Source organism: Balaenoptera musculus, chromosome 2 (assembly GCF_009873245.2).
Source record: "Balaenoptera musculus isolate JJ_BM4_2016_0621 chromosome 2, mBalMus1.pri.v3, whole genome shotgun sequence".
Classification (NCBI taxonomy): Eukaryota; Metazoa; Chordata; class Mammalia; order Artiodactyla; family Balaenopteridae; genus Balaenoptera; species Balaenoptera musculus.
The window spans coordinates 1,036,323-1,053,440 of record NC_045786.1 but is presented as its reverse complement, the minus strand read 5'-3'; the positions used below and the strand labels follow the sequence as shown (position 1 = coordinate 1,053,440).

Genomic DNA, 17,118 nt, shown 5'->3' with positions numbered 1-17,118 from the left:
CGATTTACAAAAGGAACAGTAAAAAAAATTAGTAAAAAGTCTGTAAAGTTTTAAACATCATTATTTAAATTAAATATAGTATATTATAGTTTATCATAAGGCAACTGACAGTAGTCTAACTATCAAGGTGACTTAAAAGAACTGGTAATAATGTGTTGGAATTAACATACCAATTACCATACACAATTTTTTAAAAAGTTTATTTAGATAGTTTCCTGAAAATGTGAATAAACTGTTTGCTTCCTTCACAAACAGTACAAAAGCAACTTCAATCCAACCTAAGAATTCTAGAATAGTAAATGCACCTGAAAGCAAACTCTCTGAGGTTTACTACCACTCACCTGTTTTTCACATGTACTAGATATGTAAAATGGCATGTAAGTTTAACAGCACTGAGCACCTGCATTTATATGCCAGGCCCTGATACAATTAAAATTAACACAGCCTCTACCTTCCAGGAGCTGAGAGAAGGCAAACCACGTACGTGAACAATTACAACTCACTGGACGGCAGCTGTAAGAGGAACAGGGTCAAGGAAGGCTTCACACAACAGAAGAACTGGGACCCTGAAGGGTTAAGAGGTTTGCCAAGAAAAATAAGGTGGGGTAGGAGTAGTGAGAGGACAGTTTTGGCTGTGAAAAACACATACAAGGGGGACAAAAGTATCTGATGTTCTCGGACCGGGAAAGCAGTTTCTATACGACTGTAACAGAGAGAAAGGAGAGGGGGGGGCTGAGAAAAGTTTGGACTCTTGGCCACGGTGACTCGGAGGATTTTCAATTCTTCAAATTTTCTAGCTATGTTTACAAGCAGAAACTCTATTCTGAGATGCCAACTTTCCAGCGTGAACATAACAGCGGTTTCTTTTCACCTCAGTGTCCCCTATGTACACCAGGCAGAAAGACCACCCAGGCAGGCATATGAGGAAGCAGGGAGGAAAACTCCCAGATCTGCACAGTCATGTTGCTCGTATGTAATGTGCTTAGATATAGAGCCTCCATGAGGTCTAGGGTTCCTCCTAAACACAGGAGGAAAGGAAAGGAAAACTTCCCAAGTATTAACCAAGACAGAGAATACTCAAGTTAGGAACGTCCCATGAAACATGCCTCATGAGCAAGAAGGTATGCGGACCTAGAAATCCAAGGAGAGGGTGCGCAGCAAGGACAGGACGACGCAGAGCGAGCTAACGTGTCGGTGCACATAAACGAGACTCAGAGCTCAGGAAGCGCTTGTAACAGCAGCATGGAGAGGAAAGACAGCATGATGAAACATCAAAAAACTACCAATAAGGAAGGAGAAATCACTTCAAAGGACTTCAGTAAAAGAACGAGTGGAAGGTTTTCAGTGGACCTGGCAACCAAGAGATTATTAGCAACCGCGAAAAGAGAAATCTCAATACTACAGAGAGAAGACGCCATAACAGCAATGGGCTAAATTTAAATTTTAAAACACTAAAACTTCTTAGTTGCATTAGCCACATTTCAAGTATTCAATAGGCACACGTGGCTCGTGGTTACCATACTGGAGAGCTCAGATACTGAACATTTTCAACTACACAAACGTTCTTTTGGACAGTGGCTAACTAACCTAGACTCTCCTTCCCAAATATAAACGTATAACTTCAAACAGCAAAAATATGAGGAAACCAGTAACATGGAGGAGATAAACCAAACCCAGACAGAAAACTTTCTGAGGGCACATATTTGACATGGGAAAAACTCGAATATAATATAAAATCTCAAGAGTATTTCTACCTAATCACAGTCATCAAATTACAATAAGTTATTTAAAAATTAAATCATCCGAAATAAAACTTTCAACAGGTGGACAAAACGAACACAGCTTTCACTATAACTATGGCACTAGGAGAACCTGCCATGGGATTCTTCTCCCCAGAGTACAATGTACTCTCATTCAAAAAGTATCCAAACACCTACTTTTTACTAAGCAAGAGATAAGAACAGAACCAAAACACATCTAACACAAACCCCAAAAGGAGAAGAGTCAGAAACAATTTTTAAAAAAGAGGGGGAGGGTGGCAGGAGGAGGGGAGAGGGAACGACCCTTTCTAAGGGTTATCCTTTGGCTAAAACAGCCCTAAGCAGAACTACAAAAAGAAAAAAAGACCACATTTAACAAGGAGAGACTGGTGAAGGAGAAGTCCTAAAGACTCTCAAGCTGGGGGTGGGAGAGTAGAGGAAAGCGAGACACATGCATCGTAATGGGTTAAGCTACCTATGAAAAAGAACTAGGTTTGATGTGGACTTCCCATCTGCAACTAGGAATAGTAATCAATTTAGAAGGAGCTTCAAAAAAATTAAATAAAATTTTAAAAGATTCAAGGAAAAATGATTTTAACCTAGCCAAAAGATCATTCTCCATGTCTAGAAACAAAATGAAGACATGTTTGGGCATAGCAAAGCCTCAGATTACCACCCATTAAAAAATAATAGTTATGAATCTTTATGTAAACATAAAGGTAGAACACATAAATGAAAAAATGCTTTTAAAAAATAAGTGAAATCAACTATCATACTGGAAAACTTTCTCACCTGTCAGAAAACAGATCAAGTAAACATTAAGAATAAAAGGATTTCTATTACATAGTAACGTACGACAGAATTAAAGAACTTGATCTAAACAGTTCTTTGTACCGAAGAGAAAAATACATTATCTTCAAACATCTCAAAAATATCTGCTGTCATTAAACTATTAACGAGAAAAAAAATCTTAATTCCAAAAGGCCAATAAAATTAGAAAAACAAAAAGCCAAATAATAATTTTTAAAATACCGATTTACAACATTCATTTAGAAATTTGAAGGCACACTTCTAAATACTCCTGGACTTAAAAAAAAAAACAAAACAAAAAGGAAAATCAAAACTGAAATCACCTTTAGGCCTGAATTAAAATGAAATCATTCTATAACTCTACATTAAAATCTATGTAGGGCTTCCCTGGTGGCACAGTGGTTGAGAATCTGCCTGCCAATGCAGGGGACACGGGTTCGAGCCCTGGTCTGGGAAGATCCCACATGCCACGGAGCAACTGGGCCCGTGAGCCACAACTACTGAGCCTGCGTGTCTGGAGCCTGTGCTCCGCAACAAGAGAGGCCACGACAGTGAGAGGCCCGCGCACCGCGATGAAGAGTGGCCCCCGCTCGCCACAACTAGAGAAAGCCCTCGCACAGAAACGAAGACCCAACACAGCCAAAAATAAAATAATTAATAAAATCTATGTAATATGAACAAAGCAGCAAAGTTTAGAAAATTTACATGTCAATCCATTCTACATTATCAAAGTAGGAACCAGAAGTTTCTATATTAGTGAAATTTTGATACGGTTCCCAAACAAGATTGTAAGAGCAATAAAGAGGTCACCCAATGACAAATACATGTCCAAACCTATCTCTCTAGATTTGACACCAGAAATCTGTTTTTCCCTCAAAATACGCGTATCAACCACAATCCTCTTTAAATTCTACTTCTACCATCTTAATCCAAATCCTAATCACCTCAAATCTATAGCACAACAAGCACTGCTAACAATACACGGCTTTATATAATCAAAGGTTGGCTAACGTGCCCCACATCCGCACACTGAAGGACAACCTCAAAGCCTAACTGTACAGCGTGCCCACGTGCGAGGACACGAGGGGAAGTCGTGAGTAGTGTGTCGTCCCCTGAGCTAGGAACGACATGGTGCTGACAAAAGTCCCACTGAACAGCGAGCAGGAGCCACCAGCAGTTCTCCTGCTCTAAGGGGAACAGACTTGATGAAAATGAAAACCAACTAAGACATCAGTTAAACAGTAATTCCCTATGTCTGCACTAAAAATAGCAGTTTGACATTTAAATACTAAAAGGAGTGCTACATTTTAAAACCTGTTCTTCCCAAGAATCAAGAACATCCCTAAATTATGAGAGTCGGTATCAGGGACTCACCCAACTCCTGGTCAAGGTAACAATAAATCAATCTAGCCCAAATCAAACTGACGCGGAAATCTGGAGGGACCAAGTACCTTGGGTCTACTTTTGCAAAATAATCAACACTGACATTTAAGTTACATTACAAAGGAACTACCATACTTACACAAAAATACAAAACTGAGGTTGGTCTACAGCTTTAGACAGTACAGCCTTGTGACTTAACCCTGAAGAATATTCTTTATAACTTAAATGTCCCATGATAAACGAGACTCACCTCTATGCAGAGTATTAAATACGAATGCTTTAAAACCCTGATAAGGAGCCAACAGGCAGCAGGAACACATCGTCACAGAAAAGGCTGTGGGACAGGAGAGAACACCACTTCCAACAGCCTACCTTACTGTGTTCCAACTCCCATGTTTTCCCCAGGGCTTCAATGAATGTTCTCATAAACCACCAGCACATACTTTTATGAAGTTGGAAGAGTCTGGAAACTTATTCTTCACAAATGCATTATTAATTGCAGAAATATTTACCATGATCTTCTCATCTAAGCCAAAATATTCCAGAACAACATCTTTTACTCGTACTGCTTTCTGGCTACCACAGAGGACTAGTTCTATGGGTACAGTACAGGTCAAAACCCTTCAGAAGACGCCAACCCGACGCCATGCTCTTCGGGCACAGCGCCACGCGATTCACCAGGAATGAGAGATTAAGCCAGAAGACCAGCACTACCTAACACATCCAACACGCTCAGCCTGAGCTTCCTTTAAAATCCAACTATAGCTGACCCTTGACCCACACAGGTTTGAACTGCATTGCTCCACTTACAGGCAGATTTCTTCCCCAATATACACATTCCACAGTACTCCACGAGCTGAAGTCAGCTGAATCTGAAACGCAGAGCGGCGGGTAAGGATGCTCGACTGTGAAGGCATACACAGAACGGCTACGGGGGCAGGGGGCTGGCTGGCATCCTAACCCCTGCATCGTTGGACGGCCCACTCTGCTCCTCAGGGGCGACTGCAGGAAGACGGTCTGCTAGCACCTGAGGTCAGCCTGAGCACGACGACTCGGGTCAAGGCTCTGTCTTCCGAAGAAACAAAAACCAGATGCAGCTTAGCGCTGGGCTGTCTCAGGAAAGCCTGACTGCACGGGAATGGGGGTGTGTGTGCCAGAGACACCTGATCTAAGTAAGAGCGGCAGCTTCAGATACGACCCAAACATATCCTGCTGGCCTGGCCAGCTGCTAATACTGGTTAAAAACTCCTCCACTTCCCAGCATTCGTTCTACTCTGGAGCAATGGCTGTTACATTAGATGCCACAGGATGCTAACTGAGAGATTTAAGGCGTAACTGTGTACAAATTATACTATTATCTGTGCACTAGAAAAGAAGGTGACGGAGAAGACAGTTCTCTGAAACTCAAGAAAGCACACAGTATGACCTGGCAAACAACCACTCCGACTTCTAGACTCCTAACGAGAAAATTCACATTCCTTCACGTCCACCTCAGCGTTCCTCCTCTTGTGCGTACTCTCCCTAGGTCTACAGTCTGCATGTATCTAAATTAAACCAGTGTGTATTTAAAAATTCAGTTTTACACACACACAAAAATTCAGTTTTCTAGTTTCCCCTCCCCACCCACCCCCCATTGCTCTGACTGATGGTAATTCACATGGAGTCAGGAATTTGTAGCTCTAAAAGCTTCCTAGGTGACCTGAATAGACAGCCAAATTTGGGGTAACTACCCTAAATGTGTGTTTTGGTTTACCCTTCCATCGATCCTAAAACTCTCTCAACTGCAGAGCTCCGGATATGAGCAGCTAACAAGCTAGCATGGCCCTGCAGACCCTTCACGTCACTCTCACCCATCAGACTCCTCACCTGGCAAGTGAAATACCCAGGACAGTCCTTCCTAAGGAAGAGGGAAGAAAGAAGCAGTAGCTTGAGACTGGGGCTGCTAGTCTGACACCAACTCCTCATCAGTCACAGGAATAAGGATAAACATAATAATGTACTATGTCACAGTCTGAGCACTTGGCTAGATGCTTCACAAGTGTTCCAAGGTTTGTAACTTTCATTCAACCCCACAGCAATCCTAGCGAGTGGACACAAAAACACAGAGCGAGTGACATGCCTGAAGTCAGCACCCAGCTACACGTATCAGCGACTGGACTAAAACACAAATCTAACTGAAAGATGGCTCCACCCATTGGTTAAGGATAAGAGGTAAGTATTCACATTCTCTGAGCAGTAACTAAAAGTACGCCTGGTCAGTCCTCTCAGATTGATACTGCCAACACCAAGTGTCTACTGAATCCACTGTGAAAATATACTAAAGACGAGCCAAATAACCCCATAATATGAAACCATTTTTAATAAGAACTGCAAAGGCTATGTATAGTATCCTTCTCACATGTTATGGCACAAGAAGGAGTCCTATGAAAACTACCGACAGGATCTGAGGCGATTTCATTTTCTCCCTTCTCTGCATTTTCTAGTTTTTCTATAATAAATTCGTACTAACAAAGAAAAACTCTAGTACAAGCAGCACTATACAGTTCAAGGGCCCATTAACTCCAATCCTGCCTGGCATAAAGATGCTGTTTCAGAAATCAAGCGGATAAAAAATTTCTTTAGAAAAATAGGAAAACGTGTTAAGCTAAATAGGTCAACAGGGTGATCATATTCTCCAGAACTGTGCTGTCCAATTCCGTAGCCACTAACCACACGTGGCAAGTAGGCACAGGAAATGTGGCCCCCAACTGAAATATGCAATTTAGCGTAAAATACCAGATTTCAAAGACTCTGCACAAAAAAAGGATTATTAAAAAAAAATCTTAATAGTTTTTAAAACATCCAGTGCATGCTGAAATGAGAATACTTTGGATACGTCAGGTTATATAAAATATACTAAAGCTCACTCCTACTTCAACAGCGCTACTAGAAAACTCGTCTTCGTGGCTCACTTTGTTTCTACTGGGCAGTGCTGCTCTAAGACCTTGTCACTCACGTGCAGCCAACAACACGGCAACATCTGGGATCTTGTTAAAAAGGCAGACCCTTGGGCCCTACCCCAGAACTGCTGAACTAGAAAATGCATTTTAGCAAGATCCCCAGATGTTCAGCATACACACACACATTGGAGAAACACTATTCCGGAAAACCACAATTTCATTTCCCTTTCCATCTTGACAATCCCAATAGTCTTTCATCTACCCATTTACTAAAATCTGCCAAGGTGTCAGGCACTGTTCTAGGCAACAGGGATACAAGGGGATAAAATCATCAACAAATTTACTCCCTATTCTGGTGGAGTATATTCCAGAGGACACGCAAAACCGTCAGTCCTGCTGTAACACTTTTTGTCGAAAAATGCCAATTTGTTTGAGCACCGTTGATTTATCAGGAAACTACCTGAGCATGACGCAGATTTCCCCACTTACCTACAAGCAACTTCACCCGGGAGGAACACCAGCTGCAGCCAGCTGGACCAGGCTACACTGGAGTTCACGGCACAGACACATACGCCTCCAACACCTGCCAGCTACCCCAGCTCAGCGTCCGAGTTATGGGTCACATCCCTCCACAGTCGGTTACAATCTTCAAAGGGTTATTTCAGATAACCCTCCTTCCATCACTTCACAGTAACTCACAAACTGCAACCCTTCCACAAGCTGCTAACTTCAGGTCTTCGTCAAGGTAAAATGCCGCATCTACTGCATCATTAGTGTACTCCTTGACAGCTTAACAAAGTTGTGCAAGACCTTTGCAAGGCTCCCCCCTTCCTAACGTGCCGCCGACAGTGTTCTTGGAGTCCTGTGCCCCACCCACGTCTCCCCCATAAACCCTGGGGTGCACTCGGCACGGCACGGTTAACTTCCAGGAACACGTGCTGTAACACAATGACAAGAAGGCGGTAACATGAGGTCACCCAAGTACAAAGAAGGAACAAAGCAGTGGGAAGGACAGGCGATGATAGGACGGCTGTCTGAGTGACCGGAACGGCAGGTAAGGCCTCTGGGAGAGGGTGGCACTTCGGCAGACACCCTGCTGGAGAGACAGCACCAGGGGTACACACAGAAAGATGAACATCCCAGAAACGAGGAGCAAAACGTGCACAACTCTTGAGACAAGAACAAACCTGCTGCAGGGCCAGTACGGACAGAGCAGCTCGGACAAGGGGAAGAGGCCGAAGAGGTACCCAGACGCCAGATTACACAGGGCTTATCACAGGCCTCGGTAAGTAACACCGTCAGGGAAGGGTCTCGGGCATGACAGTGATGTAAGCTGTCATTTTAACTGGACTACTCTGGCTACGTGCTGTGTGAAGCGTAAAAGATGTGGGACACCATTCAACAGGCTCCTGCAGAGTCCAGGTGGGAGAAGGAAGGAACAACAGTTTTATTTTAAGTACAGACGGTCCCAGACTTACCATGGTTCGACTTAGGATTTGTTGACCTTACAATGGTGTGGAAGCCAACAGGCAGGCGGTGGGACCCATACTTGTAATTCTGAATTCTGCTCTTCTCCCAGGCTAGCGAGCGATATGCGGTAGGATACGCCCTCAGGATCGGAGCTCCCCGTCAGCCACGTGACTAGAAGGCGAACCACCCCTACACTTACAGCCATTCTGCTTTTCACTCTCAGTACAGCAGTCAGTAAGTTACACGCGATATTCAACACTTTACTGTAAAGTGGGCTTTGTGTTAGACAATTTTACCCAAAATGATTTTGCTCATGTAAGTGTTCTGAGCACATTTAAGGTAGGTTACATGTATTAAATGTAACATGCAATAAACTAGGTACTATAGTTTAAACTACAGTACTTTTTTATAGTACATTTCCAACTTATGATATTTTCAACTTTTGGTGGGTTTATCGAGATGTAACCCCACTGTAAGTTGAGGAAGATCTGTACTAAGAAGCGGTTACAGCTGGAGTACAACTTTAAGGTAGAGATAAGGTTTTATATGCAGCAAAAAGACTCGCTTCCTACTTTCAACAATTAATAGTAGGCTAAATAACTAGATTATATGTTCATCAGTAAAACAGGAAGAATCCTGATCGGCCTAATTCAATGGGTTATGGGACCAGGTGAAAAACAATGTAAGAGGGCTTTCAAGATTATGAAGCATCATATAAATCATAAAAAGGAGAGTCTTCATAGGATATACTTTCAAGCCCTAAATAACTGGTTTTGAAATGACTGACAAACAGTATCTCCAGTTCTTAGCACAGGGTCGCAGAAGTAGAGTCCAGGTACAGATGTGGTCCCAGGTACAGAATCTCTACCAAGATACCCCAGCTCATTGCTAGCTCCACTCTTTCCAGCATTAAAACAAAATGGTTCACTACATAAATCAAAAGCATTCTGCACAACAGAATAAGACAAACAGAGCCTCAACAGGAAGACAACCTAGAATATATAAATTTTCTGTGAATTATGGACCAGAAATCCTAAGTATGTTACACCAAGAACTTTAGATACATCTTGCAGAACTAAAACAGTTCAACTGAGACTGCCTTAAAAGATCAAAGTAAACCATTCCAAAATATTTTTGATTGTGAAATTGAAATCCATTATATCATAAATACATAATAACCACCTCTTTAAGAGTAACAAACAGGTTAAAATGTGATGACTAGAAGACAAATGACATGGTACGTGTTCAAACACACGCACAAATGTTTACAGCATGTATTTCCTAAAATTAAGGAATACTGAAGAGCTGAAATATTAAAACTGTTTATCCACCAACCTTACTCTGTTCCTCTTGAAATGGAATACCTATTTCCTGTGGTCTTTTTTAACTGACCTATGGAAACCCAATGCAAACCTATCTGCCTAGTTTATTACCTTACTACATATACACTGGACCAATAAAAATAGATAATACTTACCTATTTTCACTAGACAGAAAAACACTTAATTCAAGTATCAGTAAATTTTAGATTCTGTATGAAATTTCCAAGTTGCTTTGAAAACAAGCCTCTGTATACGAGGGCTTAACTTGAGAAAAATGGCTTCTTCCTAGTAAAATTGGCAAGCTTTCCCATTAAAACTTATTTTTAAAAGTACACTAACATGATCATCTGGTCTAGAACTACACACACACACACCACACCTACACCCACACCCACAGTACCACTGTCAATGCCCTGATGTTGATACCCTACTATAATTCATTAAGATGTATCCAGAGCATTAAGAGGATACAAGTAAAGTCATCTTTATACTAATTTGTAATATAGTAAACACCCACCAAATAAAGTTCAAATATGCCTGAATGTTTCATCTCCAACAGTGTACACAAGTTACCAGAGTAGAGAAGACTAATTTCTAGACTCATCTGTCACTATGGGTTCCTTCCATAAAAGTAAATCTTCCCTCATCTGTAACCTGTAATACAGGGATACTATCCGTACCATCTACCTTCCAAGGTCAGTGAGGATCAAATGAGACTGTTCATTTTATACCACTTTCTCACATTACAAATGCACAGCATATTTCCTTTTATTCCAAATGTAAGTTATATGAATAACCGTAAGACCGTACTGTGCAATTATCAGTCTATTATTTAATGTGAAAATACTAAAACATTACTAAATTATACTTTAAAAACTATAAAAATACCAATTATCCCCAAATACTCCCTACTGAACAATTCCTTCAAATGTTACAGTAACCGTCATTTGACAATTGTATTAAATACATTTCCAAATTTCTCCAGATATAGCTAAATGACAAAAAAATAAAATAAAACTTTCATTATGCAGCTAAAAACTTTAAAATCTTTAGAAATGTAACCACTAAGGGCAATTTTTCCTTTGTACTCAAAGGTATTTGAATGCTAACTAAAAAGCTATGCAAAATCACTGTAAGTCCCACAAATCAGGGAACCAATAAAGAATATTTTTCAATTAACCAACTGAGCTACGCTATCTCCCCCAAAAAGATGTTTCTAACAAGTATGTTTCTGACAGTTAATTCTTAGAGGGATGATGAGAAAAATGGGACAACCCCCAAGAGGCTGAAGTTTTGTGGAACAGCTTTACAGAATCCTTGTAAAGATAGCCTTCATTCCTAAACTCATTTGTACTATCAACATTCTTAAAGTTACTTGGTAAAATTATCCTCAGAACTAGTTTCGTTAAAGAAAAACATACTTTAACGAAATGGAAAGAGTTTTAAAATTCCACAGAAGTACAAGTTCAACCAGAATTGTACTGTCATACTTCTGAGGTGGGGGGATGTAAGCCGCACCTTTAAAAACATGTCTAAGCTATAAAAACAAATCCAGTATACCTTAAGATTCTTGTTTTTGGTTATTTTTAAACAAAAGATATTTTGCAGATAGATCACAGAATATATAAAAATAACTTATTCCACAAAGTTAAACAACCTTCTAGGTAAGTTATAATGTCACATAACTTCCCTTAATTACGACAGATATCTACATTCCCTTTCATAAATCCTATGGGATAAAAACCTCTAATTCTTTTAACTGCACATACTAAGCTGGAATAAATCCTTCTTAGCTGCAGATTTCTGAAAGTGACGATCCTCCTCAATCCCTGCTTTCTGACTTTTTATGATGTACTTTAAAGTCATTTTATATATTACTCTGAATTGACACTTTTCAAGGAAATCCAAGGTGCCATGGAAGAAATCTAGTAAATTACTGAAAAAAAATATGCTGTGATGTGGACAGATGCCAGTAAAGCCCCATTTGGGGGGGGGGGATACACACATCTTTAAATTAGGTAGTTATTAAAATTATTAGATTTTTTAAATCCTAAAATAAAAATCAATTTGAAATTAGTTCAATAAATACAGTAACCTGTTCTTACATTAAACTGTTACTTACAAATGCTGAGTGCACAGATAATCCAACTCACTTGCATTTCACTTTGGATAATGGTTTTGCCTGTTATGTGAACATTTATCTAAATATATTTGAATTCATATTTATTTAAAGATAAAAATCTCAGGGAATAAAAATGCCTGTAATAAAATTACATATTCCCCTTAAAATCTCAGTTTCAAACTCTCATTAGCAAGGAAAAAAAAAAACACACCTGGAGTCAAAGTATAGTGACTAAATATATCAGTATTAACTGAGGGAAGAATCACCACTTCACATCTTTAAAACACAGAATTAACATCAAAGATGCACTCCAAGCTCAAGAATGCATATCTGATTTTATGGTATTCATTATTATTCCTACCTAGTGTAAAGTAATATGGTAGCCAGGTATATGAGAGACAATACAGTCAGGGATGAAGTTAATATTAGTTAAAAGGCTCCAGACAAAGAAAAGCAAACAGCTAAAAAAGCAAATCAGAAAGTGGGGTTTAACTGAGCAAGTGACTAGATCAGAAAAATAAGTTTCTTACAAATGCAGCTAAAGAACCATCAGCAAGCAAATGCAAATAAAATGGAAACTAAAAGCAAACAAGAGATATCTGGACTACACACAGGAAGGAGAACTAAAATCAAAATGAATAAAGAAAAAGCACAGAAAAAGCAAGCAGCTAAACCACCACCATCAGCTCTCCAGAGTCAGAGCCTTTAAGAATAGCTTCAAGGCCAGGATCACATCTTAGCATTACTTCCAGGAATACCACACAACTGTTGACACACAGCAGATGCCCAATGTTTGCTGAATGAATGAGCAACAAAATGTTCTTGGGATTATTTCACCTGTAAAAGAATTTACCAGGCATGGTTCACTGTAAATGTATGAAAGCATTTACAGAAGTCAAGTTTCCTAGAGTACTTAAAATGACCTCCTTCCTGGATTTGGGGATACATGATAGATTAACCAGATCATTATCACTAAAAGAGAACCTGGGATACTTATCCATAAGGAGATGAGGTGCCACATCCTATTTAGTCACAATCACCAAAATTTTAAAGATAAAGCAAAATACAGTGCAAACAGTACTGCCTTCTAAGAGGTAACATTTGAAATGAAATCCACTACAGAAGAGTGGTTGGTAATAGAATCATCTCAGACTACACAAACACTATGAAAATTTACCCACAAAATTAAAAACGTTAATAGTTTAAGTAATTCTGTCCAAGAACTTGTAACGCTTAATAACCAAACCCATCTGCTGTTACTTACAAACAAATATATAGTTTATCTGTGTAAGCAGCACAAAGCTATGCTATACGTAATGGAGAACTATATTCCCCTCCCGTTCAATAACCATCCACATATTCCATCTCAATGCAATCTTCTGATCATTATTAATTCCTCAACCCAGTAGTTATATACAGAGGTGGCCAATGTTTCTCAATATCCCATCACACTGAGTAGAGCTGACTTCCACCCTAGGAGGCAAAAAAGAGAACCAGAAGATGCAGAATTCTTTTTTTTTTTTTTTTTTGAAGTAAAGCAAAATATTGAGAAGCTAGCTGAAAATCAGACAGAAAGCCATGTGAGACTCCACCGAGTTTCCTTAGAAGTTTATAAAAGCACAATCAATAAGGTATATTTATTTCGAACACGTTATCTATTAAGCAATTTAAGATCTTATAGCAGGGAAAAATAGAGATTAATTGCCTCAGCGAAATTGGTTTATCCCTCAATGCATCCTTTAGACATGAAATCTGATTATTTTGGTAAATTTTGGCCACATTAAATCTGAAAACAGTTAAGAGTTTATTAACTTTTCTCCTCAGCCTTCCACCTACCACAAAGAACTTGAGGCAAAGGAATAGCTGAAGGGTAACACCACTGGGGCTAACTTTTAACAAGGTGAATATGTAAATAAATATAGAAGTTATATTAATGAGATCCTAGGGAACAGGAAAAATCTCATTTAAAAGTTCACAGCAAAAACTTCAGAAAAATTTTCTGAATCACAAATGATTTTTTTAATCTGTGAACTGTCTCAAAATACCTACTAAATTTTTAAATTCGTACTTTACCATCAGGAGACATGGCTGAACTCCTTAAAAAAAAAAATTCAAGCAGAAACAAGTATCTCAAAATAAACCAAGCCAAATAAACTGAAACCTTTACTTGAAGAGGCGAAAGTTCCTTTCTTGGAAAAACGTCCTGCACTTCCCTCAGCATTCATAAAGCACTGGTAGGCTACAAGCATAAATGCATTCTCTAATTATCAGCTACTGGAGTCCAGTTTTGGATGCTCAGGTCAGCACCTGTTATCTCTACATCACTTGTTTGGGAATCAAATAAATTAATAAAAATATTCTGATGACATAACCAGGCAGTAATGTCTGCAAGCTGGAAACATGACTGACACCTTTTGTTTTATACAGAATTATCATGAAAAACAAACATGTGAAAGTTTCAACAAAAAAGCTACTCACCACCATCCCTCTCTCTAACTCTGTGAATATGCACATTTTTGGCCTTACTGTGACCTGTGCTGTCACTGTATTTGTTTTCAGGACTATCAGATCTCCGCAACATTTTATTTGGTGGTGAAGGATCTGCGGCGTCTCGCATTTTTTCATGTCTGTGATCACCGCTACTGGGGTGACTCTTCGATGAATACTTAAGTGCCTGTAAAACATCACCCCCCCAAAAATAACAGAATTAAAACCTTGAACTCAACTTTCTGGGTTAGTTCTACCGTAAAACTTGGCATATTAACTTCATTCCGTTTTATGAATTTGTATCAAGAAAATTAAAATTTCCTTTTCCAATTCTTTCAGTTATTTAGACAAGACCTAAATGCCTAAGAGTTACTGTAAGGCCCCTCATACAAATCAAAACACCACGTTCAAAAAAAGAGATCCACTCCACTCATTACCTTGTAAGTACAAGAAATCATACACTTTGGTAAATCAACTCAGTTAATCTTTCTGGGAATTAGAAAGTTTAATCTAAAGGAGAGTACTACCGTCATCCGTTTTTGCTCTGCAACTGCTACGCTAGACACAAAATATAAGCAAGCATGCACAGGTTTCTGCAATCCAACAAAACAAAAGCATCACTTTCTCCAATTCTTGGGTTCAGGCACGTAAAGCATTTGAGATCTGACTTCCCTGCTCTTGCAGGTGCGGGAAATAATGTTAAGAGGCAGAAACGTTGGCTACTATTTCTGACCTATCACAGCGGAACTTAATGGAACTCCCTCACAACAATGTATCTGAGACAACCACAACATGGCAGTCTTTCAAAGCGCATCATCAATTATGCTTTGGAGGGCCCGGCTCAACAGGGTTTGACCTCTGACTTATGCAAACTAATGAACACTGTTTTGCACATCAGGGGGCCTAGGGTTTTTAACTTGGGCTTTTAACAAATCATGCTGGCCAGTAACACAACCGTCAGCTTAGAAACCTGCTCTCCTACCCGGTAAGGGATCAGACGCAGAAAGTCTTTCCTCCTAGTGTCATCTGAGCGCTGCCAACCATGTCTGAGACCCGCCCCACCGCCGGAACCAGGGGCCACTTCTACCAGGACTTTTTTTTTTTTTTTTAATTACAGGTTTACGTGCAGCCGCCGCAGGCACACACTAGAAGCACCTTCCTTACTTAGAGCGGCTGCCTCAGCACCCAAAGACCTCAACTCCGGCAGGAACAAAAGCGCCATCTTCCACTAGCAATGCACTTAGCCGCCCCGAAAACAAACTGCGAAGGGAGAGCGCTCCACCGCGCGCCCAGAAGTCGCAAACCCGTCGGCAGCTTCGCCCCGGCCTCGCGCCTACTCTGGACACCCTTCCGGCAACTTCTCGTCGCCCCGCTACAAAGGAGCGTGGCTCCAGAGGCCGCAGCGCCTCGCCCCACCGAGTCCCTCCCGCCCAGAGGCCCGAGTCCGGCCCCGCCCGGCCGAGAAGGGCTCCGCTCGCCACGCGGAGCTGCGCTTCCTCCAGTCACCTGTCAAGATGAGCGCCCACACCTCGCCGGCGAGCGCCGCGGGGGCCGAGCGCAGGCTGCGGGCGCCGCGGAGCCGTGGCCCCGAAGGGCCTGCAGCGGCTCGCGAAGCCTGCGCTCGAGTAGCGGCTCCTCCCTCCCCGCCAGCCCCGCCACCCCGCCGGCCCCGCCGGCCCCTCCGGCCCGCGCCCGGCCCGCGGGTACCTGGTAAGGCTGCGCGTCCCCCCGCCGGTCGTGACAGCTGGAAAACAGGAAAAAAGGCGGCCTGAGGCTGGGGGCCCCGGCGCCCCCCCCGCGGAGCCCCCGAAGCCCGCCCGCGCGCACACGCACACTCGCGCCCGCCGCCCGCCCGCCCGCGCGGCCGCTCCCCCTCCCGGCTGCTCCGGATCAGGGTTAACAACAAAAATGGCGGCGCGGCCGGCCCAGATAAGGAGCAGCCGCCCCCCCGCCGCCCGCCCCGCCGCCCGCCCCGCCGCCCCGAAACGAAAAGACGATTTACCCATCACTGAGTCTCTGCTGTTTCCTCGCATACATTACCATCAATGCCCGGCCTGTGAGCGTGTGTCGGGGACGGGGAGCGGCCGCGGAGCCGGGCGGCGGGCGGGCGCGCAGGCGGCGGGCGGCGCAGGGCCCGGCGCGCCCTCGGCGACGCTCAGCACCTCCCCGTCACTGGCGCCGGCGCTCCCGGGCCATCCCCTCCGTCCGCACCACGCTCACGCTCGGCTCGGCTCGGCTCGGCTCAGGCCGGGCAGCGGCGAACCGGGGGAGGGGGCACCAAGACGCGTCCGGCTCGGCCCCGCGCGCAGCGACTGCCTCCTCCGCCTTCGCCTCCTCCCGCTCCGCCGCCGCCTCGCCTCCTCCCCCCGCCGCCGCCGGGTCCTCCTCCTCCTCCGCCGCCTCCTCCTCCTCCTCCTGCCGCCGCCGCTGGTGCCGCCGCTGCCGCTCCACCAACTACATCCGGGCAACTCGGCCGCTGCGGCCTTCGGAAACCCTCGGCACTTTCCGCCGCGCCCCTCCTCTCCCACCCTCGCGCGCTCCGGAACGCCGCCTTCGGCAAACCTCGGCTCGCCGCGGCCCTCCTCTTCCTCCGCGGCCTGGCTCGCCTCCTCGCGACCCGTCCGCTCTTTCCGGTCGCCGCTGGGGGCCCGCACGCGCGCGTCCGGCCGCCGCCCTTCCACTTTAGGGGTAGTCCGGCTCGGGGAGCCGCCCGAGACTGGTCCCGGGGGCCCCGGGGCGCGCGGAGCGGGCGGCGCCTTCGGGAGGAGGCCGGTGGGGCGCGCGAGGAGCCATCGCGGATTTAATAAGGGCGGCTGCGCTGCTGC

General features: G+C 43.2%; 1 protein-coding gene across 6 annotated transcripts in view; it reads right to left on the bottom strand.

The window, feature by feature from the left end:
- The window catches only part of WAC (WW domain containing adaptor with coiled-coil), an 81,832-nt gene extending 64,760 nt beyond the window's left edge, over positions 1-17,072 (bottom strand). Inside the window, exons 1-3 of one of the 6 annotated variants that reach the window (XM_036842365.1) lie at positions 16,856-17,072; positions 16,001-16,037; positions 14,285-14,480 (exon numbers count right to left, since the gene is read on the bottom strand). In XM_036842365.1, coding sequence (XP_036698260.1) covers positions 14,285-14,423 — 139 coding nt within the window. In that variant the 5' untranslated portion in view covers positions 14,424-14,480; positions 16,001-16,037; positions 16,856-17,072. Of the gene's footprint in view, positions 1-14,284; positions 14,481-16,000; positions 16,038-16,295; positions 16,780-16,855 lie in introns of those variants that run through there. The other 5 variants (XM_036842369.1, XM_036842364.1, XM_036842363.1 and 2 more) reach the window with 5 other exon arrangements.
- Between the last annotated feature and the right edge of the window lie 46 nt (positions 17,073-17,118).